Raw genomic sequence first — 12,760 nt, 5'->3', positions numbered from 1 at the left:
TCATCTTAACATCCTCTAGTTATTCTTGCTACCTATAGCATCACCTGGCAATACTAGCAGCCTGTTACTAGCTATGCACCCCAGCTAACCCTTTCCATCCTTTTCTATAAGGAGGAGGATGGGGTTAGAATAAATTTATTTTGACTATATTTTTGAAAGGTTAAAATTTTTAAACACTTATGTCCTAAATAATCCTATATGATTAACTACAATTTAGATTTGTATTTAATGAAGTCCGATAATTTAAGATCTAATTGAACTTTCTAACTTTTTAGACTAGCGACCATAGAAAGAAAGAGGGACCATAATTTTTCTCTTTTTATTTCCCCGAAAAGAAGGAAAAAATTCCTCTGCCTCTTCTTACCTTCTATATTTTATTTGTCCATTCCTACAACACCATACTATAGATAAAGATTCTCACATGAATTAATCGATCATATTACTACTGTTATGGTTCCAAGAGTTACTGATCAAGTTCTCCATGTTAGGATGAGACCGGCTAAAAGAAGAACTAACATTAAAGAAGTCCATAATTGGACATGCACCAGCTGATTTGTCTAAATTTCATTGGATATGAAAAATATTTGTTGCCCCTCATGTGAAATTGTTTTAGTGAAGATCTCATAGGATATGCCACCTTTCCTTATGCATCAAGGGTTTTTCACCTGCAACTACCTAATTGTGACTTCTGGGAAACCATAAAGAAGGATATTAATCATGTTTTGTCAAGACGCCATCAAGCCTAGGATACATTGAATCACAACATTAATAAATTTGGATGATCAACTTTACATAGGAGCAGACAAAATGTATCCAAGACCTCATGTTGGATCACTTGCTCGATTCTATGGTTGAAAGTGCAATAGTGAGAGTCGTGCAAGTTCGGCCATGGCTGAGAGATCGAATGCTAGGAGGCTAGCTAGTGATGCCACTTGCTCGATTCGTCGTCCTCGAGGCTGATCTCACCACCGAATCGCCTGAGCTCCGCCGGCTCACCGCCAGGCTTGGACGGGTAGTAGAAACCGACGAAAGTGGCTAGGCACGGGTCCCCGCCAAAGGATAGGTTGGCTGGCGAGGGTGAGTTCGGCTCTGGGTCTGAATCGGCGGTAAGGGGTGACAGAGTTGGGTTGGCCTTTGACCCGCTCTCGGACCTGGGTGACTCGGTGGATGAGGTGGAAGGAAGTGGGTCAGCTGGGTTGCAAGCCGGCCCAGAAGTCCACATGGTGGATGCAGGCTCGTCAAACAAGTGACCCAAAACCCCAGCTGGCCCAACCAGCGTGGGTCTGGGCCAGACCGCTGTGGGCCGACCCAGGAGTCTGGGCCGAAATTCCCGCCACGACATTGAGGGGTGGATCCAGGGAAAGTGATTGCCGGGCCGGGCCCAACCGGGGCCCGAGGGTGAGCTCGGGTCTTCGGGAGCTGGAAGGTTTGCCTTCCCCAGCGAACGACCTGGCGCCATTTTCGGCCCGGGAGGCCTATGCCACGGCGACTCCACCCCCCATCTGGGCCTTCACTTTTTTTTTTTTTTTGGGGGGGGGGGGGGGGGGAGGTGGCGGGGCCCCTAAATTAGCCTCCGGAGGCAAGGGTGGTGTGCACCGACAACCTGAGTCGTGCGGACGCGGTTCCTCAGAAGTCTCGACCGTGGAAGGGGGTGGCCGAGGCGACGACCGAGGGTGATGCGTCGGTGGTCAGCCTGCGAATCCCTTACGGGGCCGCCAGGCACTCGGACCACTCCTTGACGGCGAGGAAGCTCCTAGCAGCCGTGATGGGGGAAGTAGCCGACCATGATGGTGGCCTTGGTTTAGTTGATGGGCCGGCCCAACTAGAGGGGAAGGTGTGTGAGCCACTATTGGGTGTGGAGCGAGGCCTGATACATGGTATGATGCGGAGATGGTGGTGATGGGAGATGGACCGAGCTCTGCAGAGGGCATGAGCATCGGTGAAGGGTTGGTCCGGCTGGGGGTGAAGGTAGCTGGGGCCTAGTGTGAGGATGCGCAGGGTTCGACCAGCAGAGTGGAAGAAAAAAAAGATCTTTGCATGGAACTGAAGAGGGGCCGCGAAGCCCTCATTCAACACATCATTTAGAAGACTAGTCCAGGTGAACAACCTGAGTATCTGCTTTTAATATGAGATGCGGCTGTCAGGGCATAGCCTTCGTCGAGCTCAAAATCACTTGGGGGCTGCATGGGAGTCTTTCGTAGTGTAGTCTTAGGGGCTGTCATGGGCTATCCTATTGCTGGAGAAGTGGGGGTGGCAATGTGGATGTGTTCCGCGACTGCCCTCAGCAAGTTGTATTAATAATCTCTGGCCTAATGAAGTTCCGTGGGTTTTTTCTGGTGTGTATGCTAGCACTAATTACAGGATGAGGAGCCTGTTGTGGGATGAGGTCACTAGCCTTGTTTCCAAGGGGGGTCCCGACCTTGGTAGCGGGAGACTTCAATTGCATACTAGGGCCGAGCGAGAAGCAAGGTGGCAGTGCCTACACCGACAAGGTGGAGAGGAGGGAGTTCCGGGAGTTCCTAGCAAGGAACGGGCTAGTGGATTTCGGGTTCTCCAGACCACGGTTTATCGGTGCAATAAACGTGCTGGCCATGCCAGGGTTTGTGAGAGGATCAATAGGGCTGTTGCATCACCTTGCTGGATTCAATGTTTCTCAGCATACCAGGTATGTCATCTTGCCTGGATTGCCTCTGACCATTGTTTGCTCTTGATTTCTACAGTCGATTGCTCTAGCCATTGCCCCCCATTCCACTTTGAGAAGATGTAGCTATCGTATCCCCAATCTTGGGACATTATTCGGGAGGCCTGGGTGATACTGGTGCGGGGTGATGCCATACAGAGGGTTTCGCGCAGGTTGTAGCTTACCAAATGTAGATTGTAAAGGTGGAACTGCTTGGCAGTAGGAGACTTCTTTAGGAGCTTGGAGGAGGTGGAGGCGTCCATTGTGGAGCTCCAGGAGAGGGAGGATCGTTTGGGTGGGCTGCCAGAAGTCAACATGAGTGTCTTGCGGCAGAAGCTCGCCACACATCACTCTCTCTTAAGATACCGGGAGGTATTCTAAAGATATAAATCCCGGATCTAGTGGATGAAGGAGAGAGATAGGAACACTCGCTTCTTCCACCGGTCAACCATCATCATGAGGCAGAGTAGCATGACTCGATCCTTGAGGGATGGGGCAAGGCAGTGGTTGGAGGAGGAGAGCTCGATCAGACGAGTTTTGGTTGACTATTTCAGATCCAAGTGGACGGAGGATGACAGATCGAAGGGCGATACTTTTTTTTTTCCGTGGCTGGACATCGAGGTGGAGGCGGTGGAGAAGGTTACTTTTGTTGGGACGGTTTCGAAGTTTGAGGCCAGGATCCAATTTGGGTTCTTGGAGAAGACAAAGCCCCGGGGTCTGAGGAGCCATGGAGTTACTTAGGAGTCCCTATTATTGAAAAGAGGCTGCGAGTATCAGAGTGCCTTAGTGTGGTCCAGCGTGTCCAGGAGCAGCTGGAGGGATGGAGGACAGCCTCGGTGTCCATGATGGGCAGCGTGACCCTAATTATGTCGGTCTTGTGCTCTATGTCGGTCTACCTCATGTCCCACATCGTAGTCTTGAAGACGGTGCTGACGAGAATCGAGCGGCTTCTTCGGGCCTTCCTTTAGGGTTCTCATGGAGATGGTCACAAGGTGCATCCTGTGGCTTGTGAGTCGATTTGCCAGCCGACCTGGGTTGGAGGACTAGGGGTGTAGTCTCTCCTGACGATGAAAGGGGCATTGATCGCCCGTCATCCAACTAGATTTGTCCTGAAGTTAGATTGCTTATGGAGTCAGGTGATGGCAGCTTGATATGGTCCTGCTCGGATGGGTGAGGCACCTACAAGGGGCCGAAGGTGCTCCTCTATTTGGCGGGAGATTTGCAGGTATGTGCCTATGGCCTTGACTAATTGTAGATGGCTGATCGGTGATGGGCAGAGTATGGATGTGGTGGAGGACCACTGGGTGAACTCACTCTCGGTGAAGCATTGGTCGACTATGGTCAATGTCGAGGCCCTGGGAGGACTTCGGGTCTGTGATCTTCTTCATCCTAAAGAGGCAGGGTGGGATACTTTCGGATTGGCCAGCTATTTAGAGATCAGCTTGCGGAGAGGATCTAGTCAGTGCTAGTTTTGGGATGCGTCAGCCCCAATGTGAGGGTGTGGAGCACGACATGCAGATTCAGGGTCAGGGTGGGTGATGTCTACAACATTCTCCAGAGCGAGAAACATCCGGGGTTAGATTGTGCCTGGATCTGGCGATTCAACTTGCACCCAAAGGTGGCTTTATTTCTCTGAAATGTCGCATGGGGCTGACTCCCGATGAGACTCATCCTGAGTCAGAGGGGTTTGGGCATTCACCCATAGTTCCTCATATGCCAGGTGGATGAGTCAGTGGACCATGTCCTGTTCCAGTGCTAGCATACAAGGAAGATCTGGAGGCTTGGCACGATTCCACCAAAGGTTTGGTGTCACTCAACGTCTTTTTTGCAGGTGCTCAGATGATGGGTTGTTACCTAGCAGTCCCGATAGGCGGCTATTGAGGCGACCTATACGGCTTATTAGATCTGGTTGTCTAGAAACGCCTAGACATTTGGCGAGAGCTGTCCCCCTACCGAGGCTCGTTGTCAAGCAGGCCCAACTCCATGTGGCAGAGATTGCTCAGTCGCATCTGTTGGATGGATCTTTGATAGCTTGGAACATCTAGGGCTCTACTTCTGCTCATAGAGCGTCTTGTACGGTGTTTTCACTAAGGAGCCCCTACCTCCAAGTTTCCTCAAGGTCAATTTCGACGGATGCGTACTAGATGACTGTAGGAGGGGTGCTGGCTTTATCATCAGAGGTCTGGATTCCAGGACGATTGCGACTAGTGGTTGCCAGATTTTCGACACCTCGGTCTCGGGGCCTAAGTTGAGGGCGGTTTGGGCCAGCTTGAGTTATGCTCGCGGGCATTGCATGCTAGAGCTGTACTGCTCGAGGGCAATTCGACGACGGTTATTGGCTGGATCCAACAGAGCGTGGGTGGTGTGGGCGACTACCACCCGCTGCTTAGAGATATCCGGGCTATGGTCTGTAGAGGGATGACCTTTCAGGCGAAGCATGTGTACAAAGAGGCAATGGGGCAGCGGATTGGGTGGCCTCGTATGTGGCCAACCACTCTGGAGATACTCTTTGGGTTGAGAAGAGGGAATTGTCCGGTGCGCTCCAGAACCTGTTATTTTTTGACCTTTTTTGTTATATCCGTACTCGTACTGCATGATATATCTGTTTCAGCAAAAACAAAAAGTGCAATAGTTTGGGAAGTGCAATTTTTTCTAGGCCATTCGCTTGGCTTTTTTTTGAGTCTTTGATCCTCCTAATGCTTATGTATGTTTTACATACCCCCGAGGCATTACCCTCTATTTATAGAGGTAAGAGTCTAATAGTCTCTAGCAGCCGAGTTAGAGAAACACTATCATCCCCCTAATAGAATTAATATTAGACTTTATATCGTATATCAAAATAGCGACTACTTTTATGGAATAGTATTTAGATTGGACTGGCTCATTGGCTGCAGAACAGTTTGTTGGACTTTAGTATCGGACCCAAATTGGTGTGCCCATGAAATGCTTTCAATGAGTGGATTAAATTAAATGCAGAGAAGTACACTCTATTATGGTGGCTGGTTTTCATGAAATGCTTTCAATGAGTGATTATTTCAGGAAAAAAATAGCATGGCTTATATCAATACTCAAAATGATAACCACACAGCAATTCAGCACTGGAAGGGGATTTTTGACCTGATCACAGAACACGATAGCAAAGACACCGAGATGACTTTGCTTTGATAAGCCACCCTATATTTCTTCCTTGATCCATTTCTTGGTTTGATAGGGTTGGTCGTAGGCCGAGCTTAGACACACAAAAAAAAATGTTAAATTTTAAATACCTCTGGTCCAAAGGTTAATTAAAATAAGTATAGTTTAAGCTCGAGATCCGGCTCTTAATCAGCTCATCTGCTTCATTAGTTATTTTATTTTTTTAAAAAATATAATTATATATTTTAAGATATAAAAAATAATAATAAATAAAATATTAATTCCAAAGTAAGGTAGATGTCAACGGTCTGAGAGTCAGGAGCCGACATGCCCTGCCGGCCGTCAGCCAAATCCAACAGCCGGGATGCGAAATCTGTGAGTTGGCTTCGGAATGCCGTGTGCGGCCGCAATTTTAGATCAGGATGGAAAACAAGATCGCGCCGCGCCGCGTTGCCCAAACCCCCGCAACCCTCGTTTTCTCGCGCTACCCTTTCTCCCGCCCACCCGTTACAAGGAATTCTCGCTCTCGATCCGATTCGTCTCCTCCTCTGATCTCTCCTCCGCTTCTGATGGGCTAACTTTGAAGCCGATCAATCGACCGAAAGTCGAAGATTTCTCGTTCTCGCGGCGTTGGGTTCTTTCTTGAGAGAAGTGGATTAGGGTTTGGCTCTTGGATTCGAAGAGCATCGACAATGCCTTCGGTGCTCGGGGAATTCTTGCAGAGGCGAGCGGGCGCGGCTCCGGTACCCTCTCAGATCTCGTACCATAGCGGTTCTAGTAGTTGTTCCCATCGTCTGAAACAGTTGGAGAAGTGGAATCGTCGTGGTAATCTCAGCTAACATTAGGCCCCCAAGGGTAGATATTACCCTCGTTCTTTGGGATTTCTCCTCTCTTTCTTCTTCGTCTTCTTGTTCTTCTTCTCCTTCTTCGTCGCCGTTTCAGCGTTTGAGGCATTTCGCCTTATTCTTGGATCTGAATCTGAGCGTGCTTGGGGAACGTCGGAATTGTTTCCTTCGGGCTTCGGTGCAGGTTTTGAGTTATTTGCTCTTATTGGTGGAGATTACAGAGTTTTCCGTCGAGGTAATATAGCTCAACTGCCTGTCTTTATCTGGTGTAGTGTAGAATCTGTGTACAGTTGTATTTTTTATGTACCTTAATTTGAATAGAATCTTAACAAGAAAAAATGTTCTTTTTTCTCTATGGTGAATGATTTTGTGTCGCATAGCATTTTCTGATTTAATATGAAAGGTCCCATTCCATATTCTTGTCTTAAGCCTGCGCATTTTGATTTGTTTTTCTATTATTGGAGGTCTTTCTTGTCAAATATCAGGCAGAGTTTTAGGACATGCCCTTCTAAGCCTTACACTAGTGGTTTGTGTTAGATCAATAATAACCAAAATTGAGTTGAATGGAGTTCTGATCCGCCATAGGATTTGTTAGTTGAAAAGGTCCTTATGTAATCTGAGGTCAGTAGTTGGATGTTGATCATTGAGATCACATAGGATAGCAATGGTTGCCACTGGCCACAGGAAGGGTCGTTTTTCATTATTTATGATGTGCAATCTCTAAAGTAGGGTCTGCTTGGCTGTTGGTAAGTGAAATATGATGTATAATCTATATTATAGAGCCCACTGGGTATAGGTAACTGAAAATGCTAAGTGCCTGGAGTTGCGTGGATCTGCAGTTATAGCAACTTAAGGTACAGCAACCCTGGTCAACTCAAAATAGTACCTTCAACATCCTCAGCTACTGAAATTTGGCCTTTCATCATCTTGTTGTGGTCAGGTTGCTAAATTGGTTGTTTTTTGAAGCTGCAATACATGTAACTTTAGAACAAGAATTTGAAAAGAAGATCTTGCATTTGCTGGACACCCTAACACTGAGGCATGCATTAATTTGCTGGACACCCTAACACTGAGGCATGCATTAACTAGGGTTCCTGCGATGTGCTCGGTTATCTCAGGGTATGCTTCCATTTTCTGCTGTGTTTCCAGTTTCTCTCAATATATCTTATGCATCATGTATGTGCTTCAGAAATTACTTTTGCTGCAATGGAACATTGAATACTGAACTAACTTTGGCGATAATATCCGCTCATTAATTATTTCCTTTTCTTTTTTTTTGCTTTTGTGTACACATGAAGTAATAATAGGAAATGGGATACCTAACAGTGAGAAAAATATCTATCGAGTAATTACTTTGTCATTATTTAAAGTACATTACCATGCAAGCATGTGTTTAAGTATCAAGAAGGCATATCAAAGCTCATCTATAGGCTTACAGGTATTCCAGTTCATAGTGACTTTTCCGAATTTCTGTTAATTGCCAAATAGGAAGTACAGGGAGGTTGGCAATTTGGCATGCTTTATATTTGTAGTTCTGGCATCAGATAATATTCCACCTAATTATTCCCTTCATGTATGATAAGGCTTTGATGATCTTGTAGTAAGCTTTGCATTAAATTTTCTGATCACACTATTTCAATATTTGTTGTTATGAAAATGATATAAGATAGCTCATTTTATTTCATGTCTATTTAGTAGAGTTGAGATAAATTTGCCTTTTCTAACTAGCTCATTTTCTTTGATGTCTATTTAGTAGAGTTGAGATAAATTCAGTAGAGTTGAGATAAACTTGCTTTTTCTAACATGAACTCCTGTCATACTTTATCACAGTGGCCTCTGGATGGGAAGTTCCATGCCAAGTTCAACTTCTGAAGCTGTTGGCTTGAATTCACGTTTCCACAGTCATAACTATAAGCATGCATGCATGGAACAAGATCAATGTACTTATGGCATTAGGGAAAAGATTATGAAGGGAATATCTCTAGAGGATCTTGACATTCATTGTGTAACTGAGAATGATAATTTGATCATTCCAGAACTTGGAACTGCTCTTGAAGAAGTCCTGCATATTCATGATGAGTGCTTGAATGATAGTAATCTCACTTTAAATCAGCATGAGATCTGCAATGACTCTGAGATGCAGTCTTTCTCTGTCAATACACATATGTTGAATGGTTTGTGCAAATGTGAAATGATGTCACGTTCAGAAATGTTGCAATTGCATCCTTTAGACATAGATGTAGGAGAGAGATTATCAAGTCCGGTGGTGCATATCTGGAGTTCTTCTAAGCCTGTAAGTTCTGCATGTCTGTTTGAGTTGAAAGTAGCTGTTTGTTTAAATTATTGGAATAGATGCTTAGCACAAGTATGTTATAGGGTACATTGGGTTTCAATGTAGTTATTGATCACTGACATTTTTCAATGTTTCATAAGAAGAGAAATTGGCTGGTAAGATGTGTCAAATTGATCATATTATAGCACTTATATTGATTGTGACATATGTAATGATTACTCTTCACTGTCATTCCATTTCTGTTATCTAAGTGTTGCTGAATATTTTAAATTATGAACTATAATTCCTTTGTTTTATTGCCTGCAAATCACCCTTTTTAAAAATAATTTTGTCAATTAAAACTTTTTTTTAATGCATTCCATTTTTGTATCTTAAAATGTAACCTTTATTATTGTGTATAAATTTCATTATTGACCTGAACATAATTTAGTTTATAATATTTGATATAAGAAATATGAATTGTGTTGATATTGGATCATTTGACATGCATGATCTGGATTATAAGACTTTCTACATTGCAGTTTTAATACCTATCATAACAAAATATTCATGTGAGATGACTAATCACCTGATCTATGTGAGTTCTACTTTGTTGCATTTGATTCTTGCAAATTCATTACTGCCAATGGATATTGATATTGCTGGAGTGTCATATTGTCACCCATGTTATTGTCCTGTCCATATCTTTTGGACTGCTCATTATGTGAATGTGGTTATGCCTCTTCTGGCAATCTCATGTCGTAAGGTTTGTCAGGTTGCACTATTTAGGAGCCATCTTGCTATTTAGCATAATTGCATATGTCTAGGTCGTTAGCAAGCATCAAACGGAAGGCTATAATACAGTTATATCTATGATCATAAAGAATGATAACCCATAATTCTTGTTATGTATTTTGAACATTTAGTCGATTAGGAAGAACTGTTTTCACATGTTTCTTGTTAGGTGCTTATGTTGTCCAGCTTGGGGAACTGGGCTGTTGATCAAGTGCCTTTACACACAAAAGATATATGGTCAACTACATGGAGAGATCCATTTGAATGATTGATGGATCATTTGTATGTCATAGAAGCCTTGTGATGAGATCATAATCTTTTGTCATCCATTTCTTTGAATTACCTATTTTTGTTCTCACCTTTGTTTGTCTTTATAACTTGTTCCCAAAGATATTAATTGATTAAATTTCATATTGTGTTTTAGGGACTTCGGACTTTGTAACCCATTTCACGAAGAATTTATGCAACTGAAGCTGAAAGTATTAGATTTAAAAATTTCATTATTATGGTGCTCGTGATTTGTTGGGGCGGCAACATGTTTTATTAGTACCTTAATGTTATATAAGCTTTATATGTAGTAAGTACATATTCATGTTTATGAGGTCTTCAGTATGTGAAATTTCAAGCAATAATATTTTTTAGTGGACAATGTTATCCATGAACAATGCTTCATTGCTTCTCAAAATAAAGGAACAAAGTAAAGTTGATATCATTGCAAGTTGTATGTAAAGGCTATGTGATATGTTTTTTTATTTTTTTTAAAAAAATCCAGAATATCGCAACTAAGTCACTAAGAACAAACAATAGTAAAAATTGACCAAGATAACAAGAAACCTTCCATGGTTTATTGATTATTGCCTTGTGCACTCTTTTTAATCTTTTCTCATGTTTGTTGAAAGACCTTAAAAATTTCCTTCGTCCATTTTGAGTTTTATATCATATATAAATGTTTATGTTCTGAATAAGCTTGAATCACTACCAAAAGCTATGAAGTAAACACAGTGCACTTCCTTGCAGAAATTTTGATTGGCATTATTTTTCCTTTCTTTTAAGCCACTAGATAAAAGAGTCAGTCATGGTTCATTTGTGAAGTGATCCTTCAATGGAGATCTGCTGATTGACAAGGCCTACCATGTATTGGATAATGATTCAAGAAATATGATAGGTTGAGATTATTTTGATGGTCGGAGATAATTTCAAAATATCGGATATTAGTTGGCAAACTTTGAGATGTCAAATTGTATAGCCAACTTCAACTATACAATTTTATTTAATTTCTCCAAGATTTTCTGCACTGATGGCCATTTACCTCCTAAATCCTTACCCTATTGTATTCTTTTCAATCTCTTCTTTGTTCATTATCTTAAATGACCAGTAGTATATGACAAAGAAACATGGCATTAGATCGCATTGCACTGCACATTTGTCTAGTGCCGAGGGAACTTGGTAACCAAAAGGCGAATTGTATATGGGCTCTAGTCACCTCCAAATATATGCATGGCTGGACAATGAGCAAAACATTACCATGACTATGTTATTAAAGCATGCTTCTGTTTTCATGAATCCTATCATTTGTTTCTCCATGATAAGAAGGGGTATGTGTAATATTTAGATATCTCAGCTTACTCAGGAGGAGAGGAGCAAAAACAGAAAATTATCTCTAACAATGCATTCTGGTTAGTAATGATTTAGATTGTACCTTCGTCTCTTGACAGCCTGTTTCAAAGTTAGTGTCTGCCATGAAAGGAAGCCGTTCCCACGAGGGGATGCTCCCGAAAATGAAGTTACGTGTGAAATGGTCGCCAGATGTCTATGACCCACCACCTACATCTGAATCACACACAGTAAAGGGTCACCGCTACCGTCCTAAGGCCACAAAGAAGGATTATTACAAGCACAAGCATGCCAAGGGCAAGTCTTCTCGAGGGAGTGGTGGTGACAGGAAACATGCTTACAAGAGAAATGCCAGCAATCTAATTGATCCTCAAAACTTGGAGGTCCTCTTTTCTCATGACTCTGCTTGTTAGGTTTCTTTTTTGTGTTCTCACGTGATCAGAACCATGCATGGATGCTGTTGTTTTCCTGTTCATAAGTGAACTCTTTGCAGGTTGCAATCACTTCATGAGAGACCACTATTAAATGATTGTGACCAGTCAAAGGTGGAGGTCCTGGACTATGCAGTTAGGACCCAAGAATTGAAGTGTGGAAGCAGCTTCTACATCGAGTCAATTGCTCCAGTGCATCTTTAAGTTTCCAAAGCCTCATGAGTGGAAACTTTATTCTGTGAAGCAATGGTTTTCTTTGCTTATGAATTAGATCAAAACTGCCAGGGTGCAGAACAGTTTTGTGATCCATCTTTGTTGAAACTCCAGAACTGGGATTCTCTTTTTGTTGGTTGGTGATGTTCACCATTATCAACGATGCTTTTGTTTCCTCGTCCTTTCAGTATAACTGAAGTGATTTAGTTATTCAAATAGTGTTGTTTGAGTAGTTCATGCCGATTGGAATCATAGATGAGCTATCCCTGTTGACTATGGTATGTGTATGGTGCTATTTTTTTGCTGGCGCATGAACTGAAACCACCAGGTTTTTATCTAGGCTTTCTGGCACTGCTGATCTGGAGAGCTGGAAAGGGTACAATTCTTGTTCTAATATGTTATGATAATTTGATCCTTGATATTGCCTTGATTTATGCTTCATTGGATGGTTGAAATGCTTGGTTCAGATGTGAGTCTACATGACGGTCAGAAATGTCGAAGACCAGCGTAAGATGGAGGTGAAAATGGATGGGTTTGTATCCTCCTCAATTTGGGTGGGTATAACAATTTGAGTCTCTTTCTAATACCATGTTGAACAATGAACAAAGAAAAATAAATATGGATATCAATAATGTATATCCAATTTTGTCGGTCATCCTATTTAATATTATTTAATATTATTTAATATTTATATTTTTTTAAAGAATAAATTATCATATAATTATATTATGGATTAATTTATTTCTATTTGATATTTTTTTAATTGTATAATTAT

General features: G+C 42.6%; 1 protein-coding gene across 3 annotated transcripts; it reads left to right on the top strand.

Moving 5' to 3' along the window:
• Nucleotides 1–6,120: 6,120 nt before the first annotated feature.
• Nucleotides 6,121–12,237, top strand: LOC103719741. Of its 3 annotated transcripts, none has more exons than XM_039132347.1 (5): nucleotides 6,121–6,895; nucleotides 7,601–7,779; nucleotides 8,491–8,953; nucleotides 11,443–11,721; nucleotides 11,835–12,237. In XM_039132347.1, the coding sequence occupies exons 2-5, from the start codon at nucleotides 7,760–7,762 to the stop codon at nucleotides 11,850–11,852; spliced, it is 780 nt and encodes a 259-aa protein (XP_038988275.1). In that variant the 5' UTR covers nucleotides 6,121–6,895; nucleotides 7,601–7,759; the 3' UTR covers nucleotides 11,853–12,237. The 3 variants fall into 3 exon arrangements, with proteins under 3 accessions (XP_038988275.1, XP_038988274.1, XP_038988276.1); XM_039132346.1 differs by having other exon boundaries at nucleotides 6,123–6,895; nucleotides 11,443–11,724; XM_039132348.1 differs by lacking the exon at nucleotides 7,601–7,779 and having other exon boundaries at nucleotides 6,126–6,895; nucleotides 11,443–11,724.
• The last annotated feature ends 523 nt before the right edge of the window (nucleotides 12,238–12,760 follow it).

This window comes from Phoenix dactylifera, chromosome 12, assembly GCF_009389715.1.
Source record: "Phoenix dactylifera cultivar Barhee BC4 chromosome 12, palm_55x_up_171113_PBpolish2nd_filt_p, whole genome shotgun sequence".
Lineage (NCBI taxonomy): Eukaryota > Viridiplantae > Streptophyta > Magnoliopsida > Arecales > Arecaceae > Phoenix > Phoenix dactylifera.
Note: the sequence above shows the minus strand (reverse complement) of the source record. Positions and strands in the feature narration are given on the sequence as shown.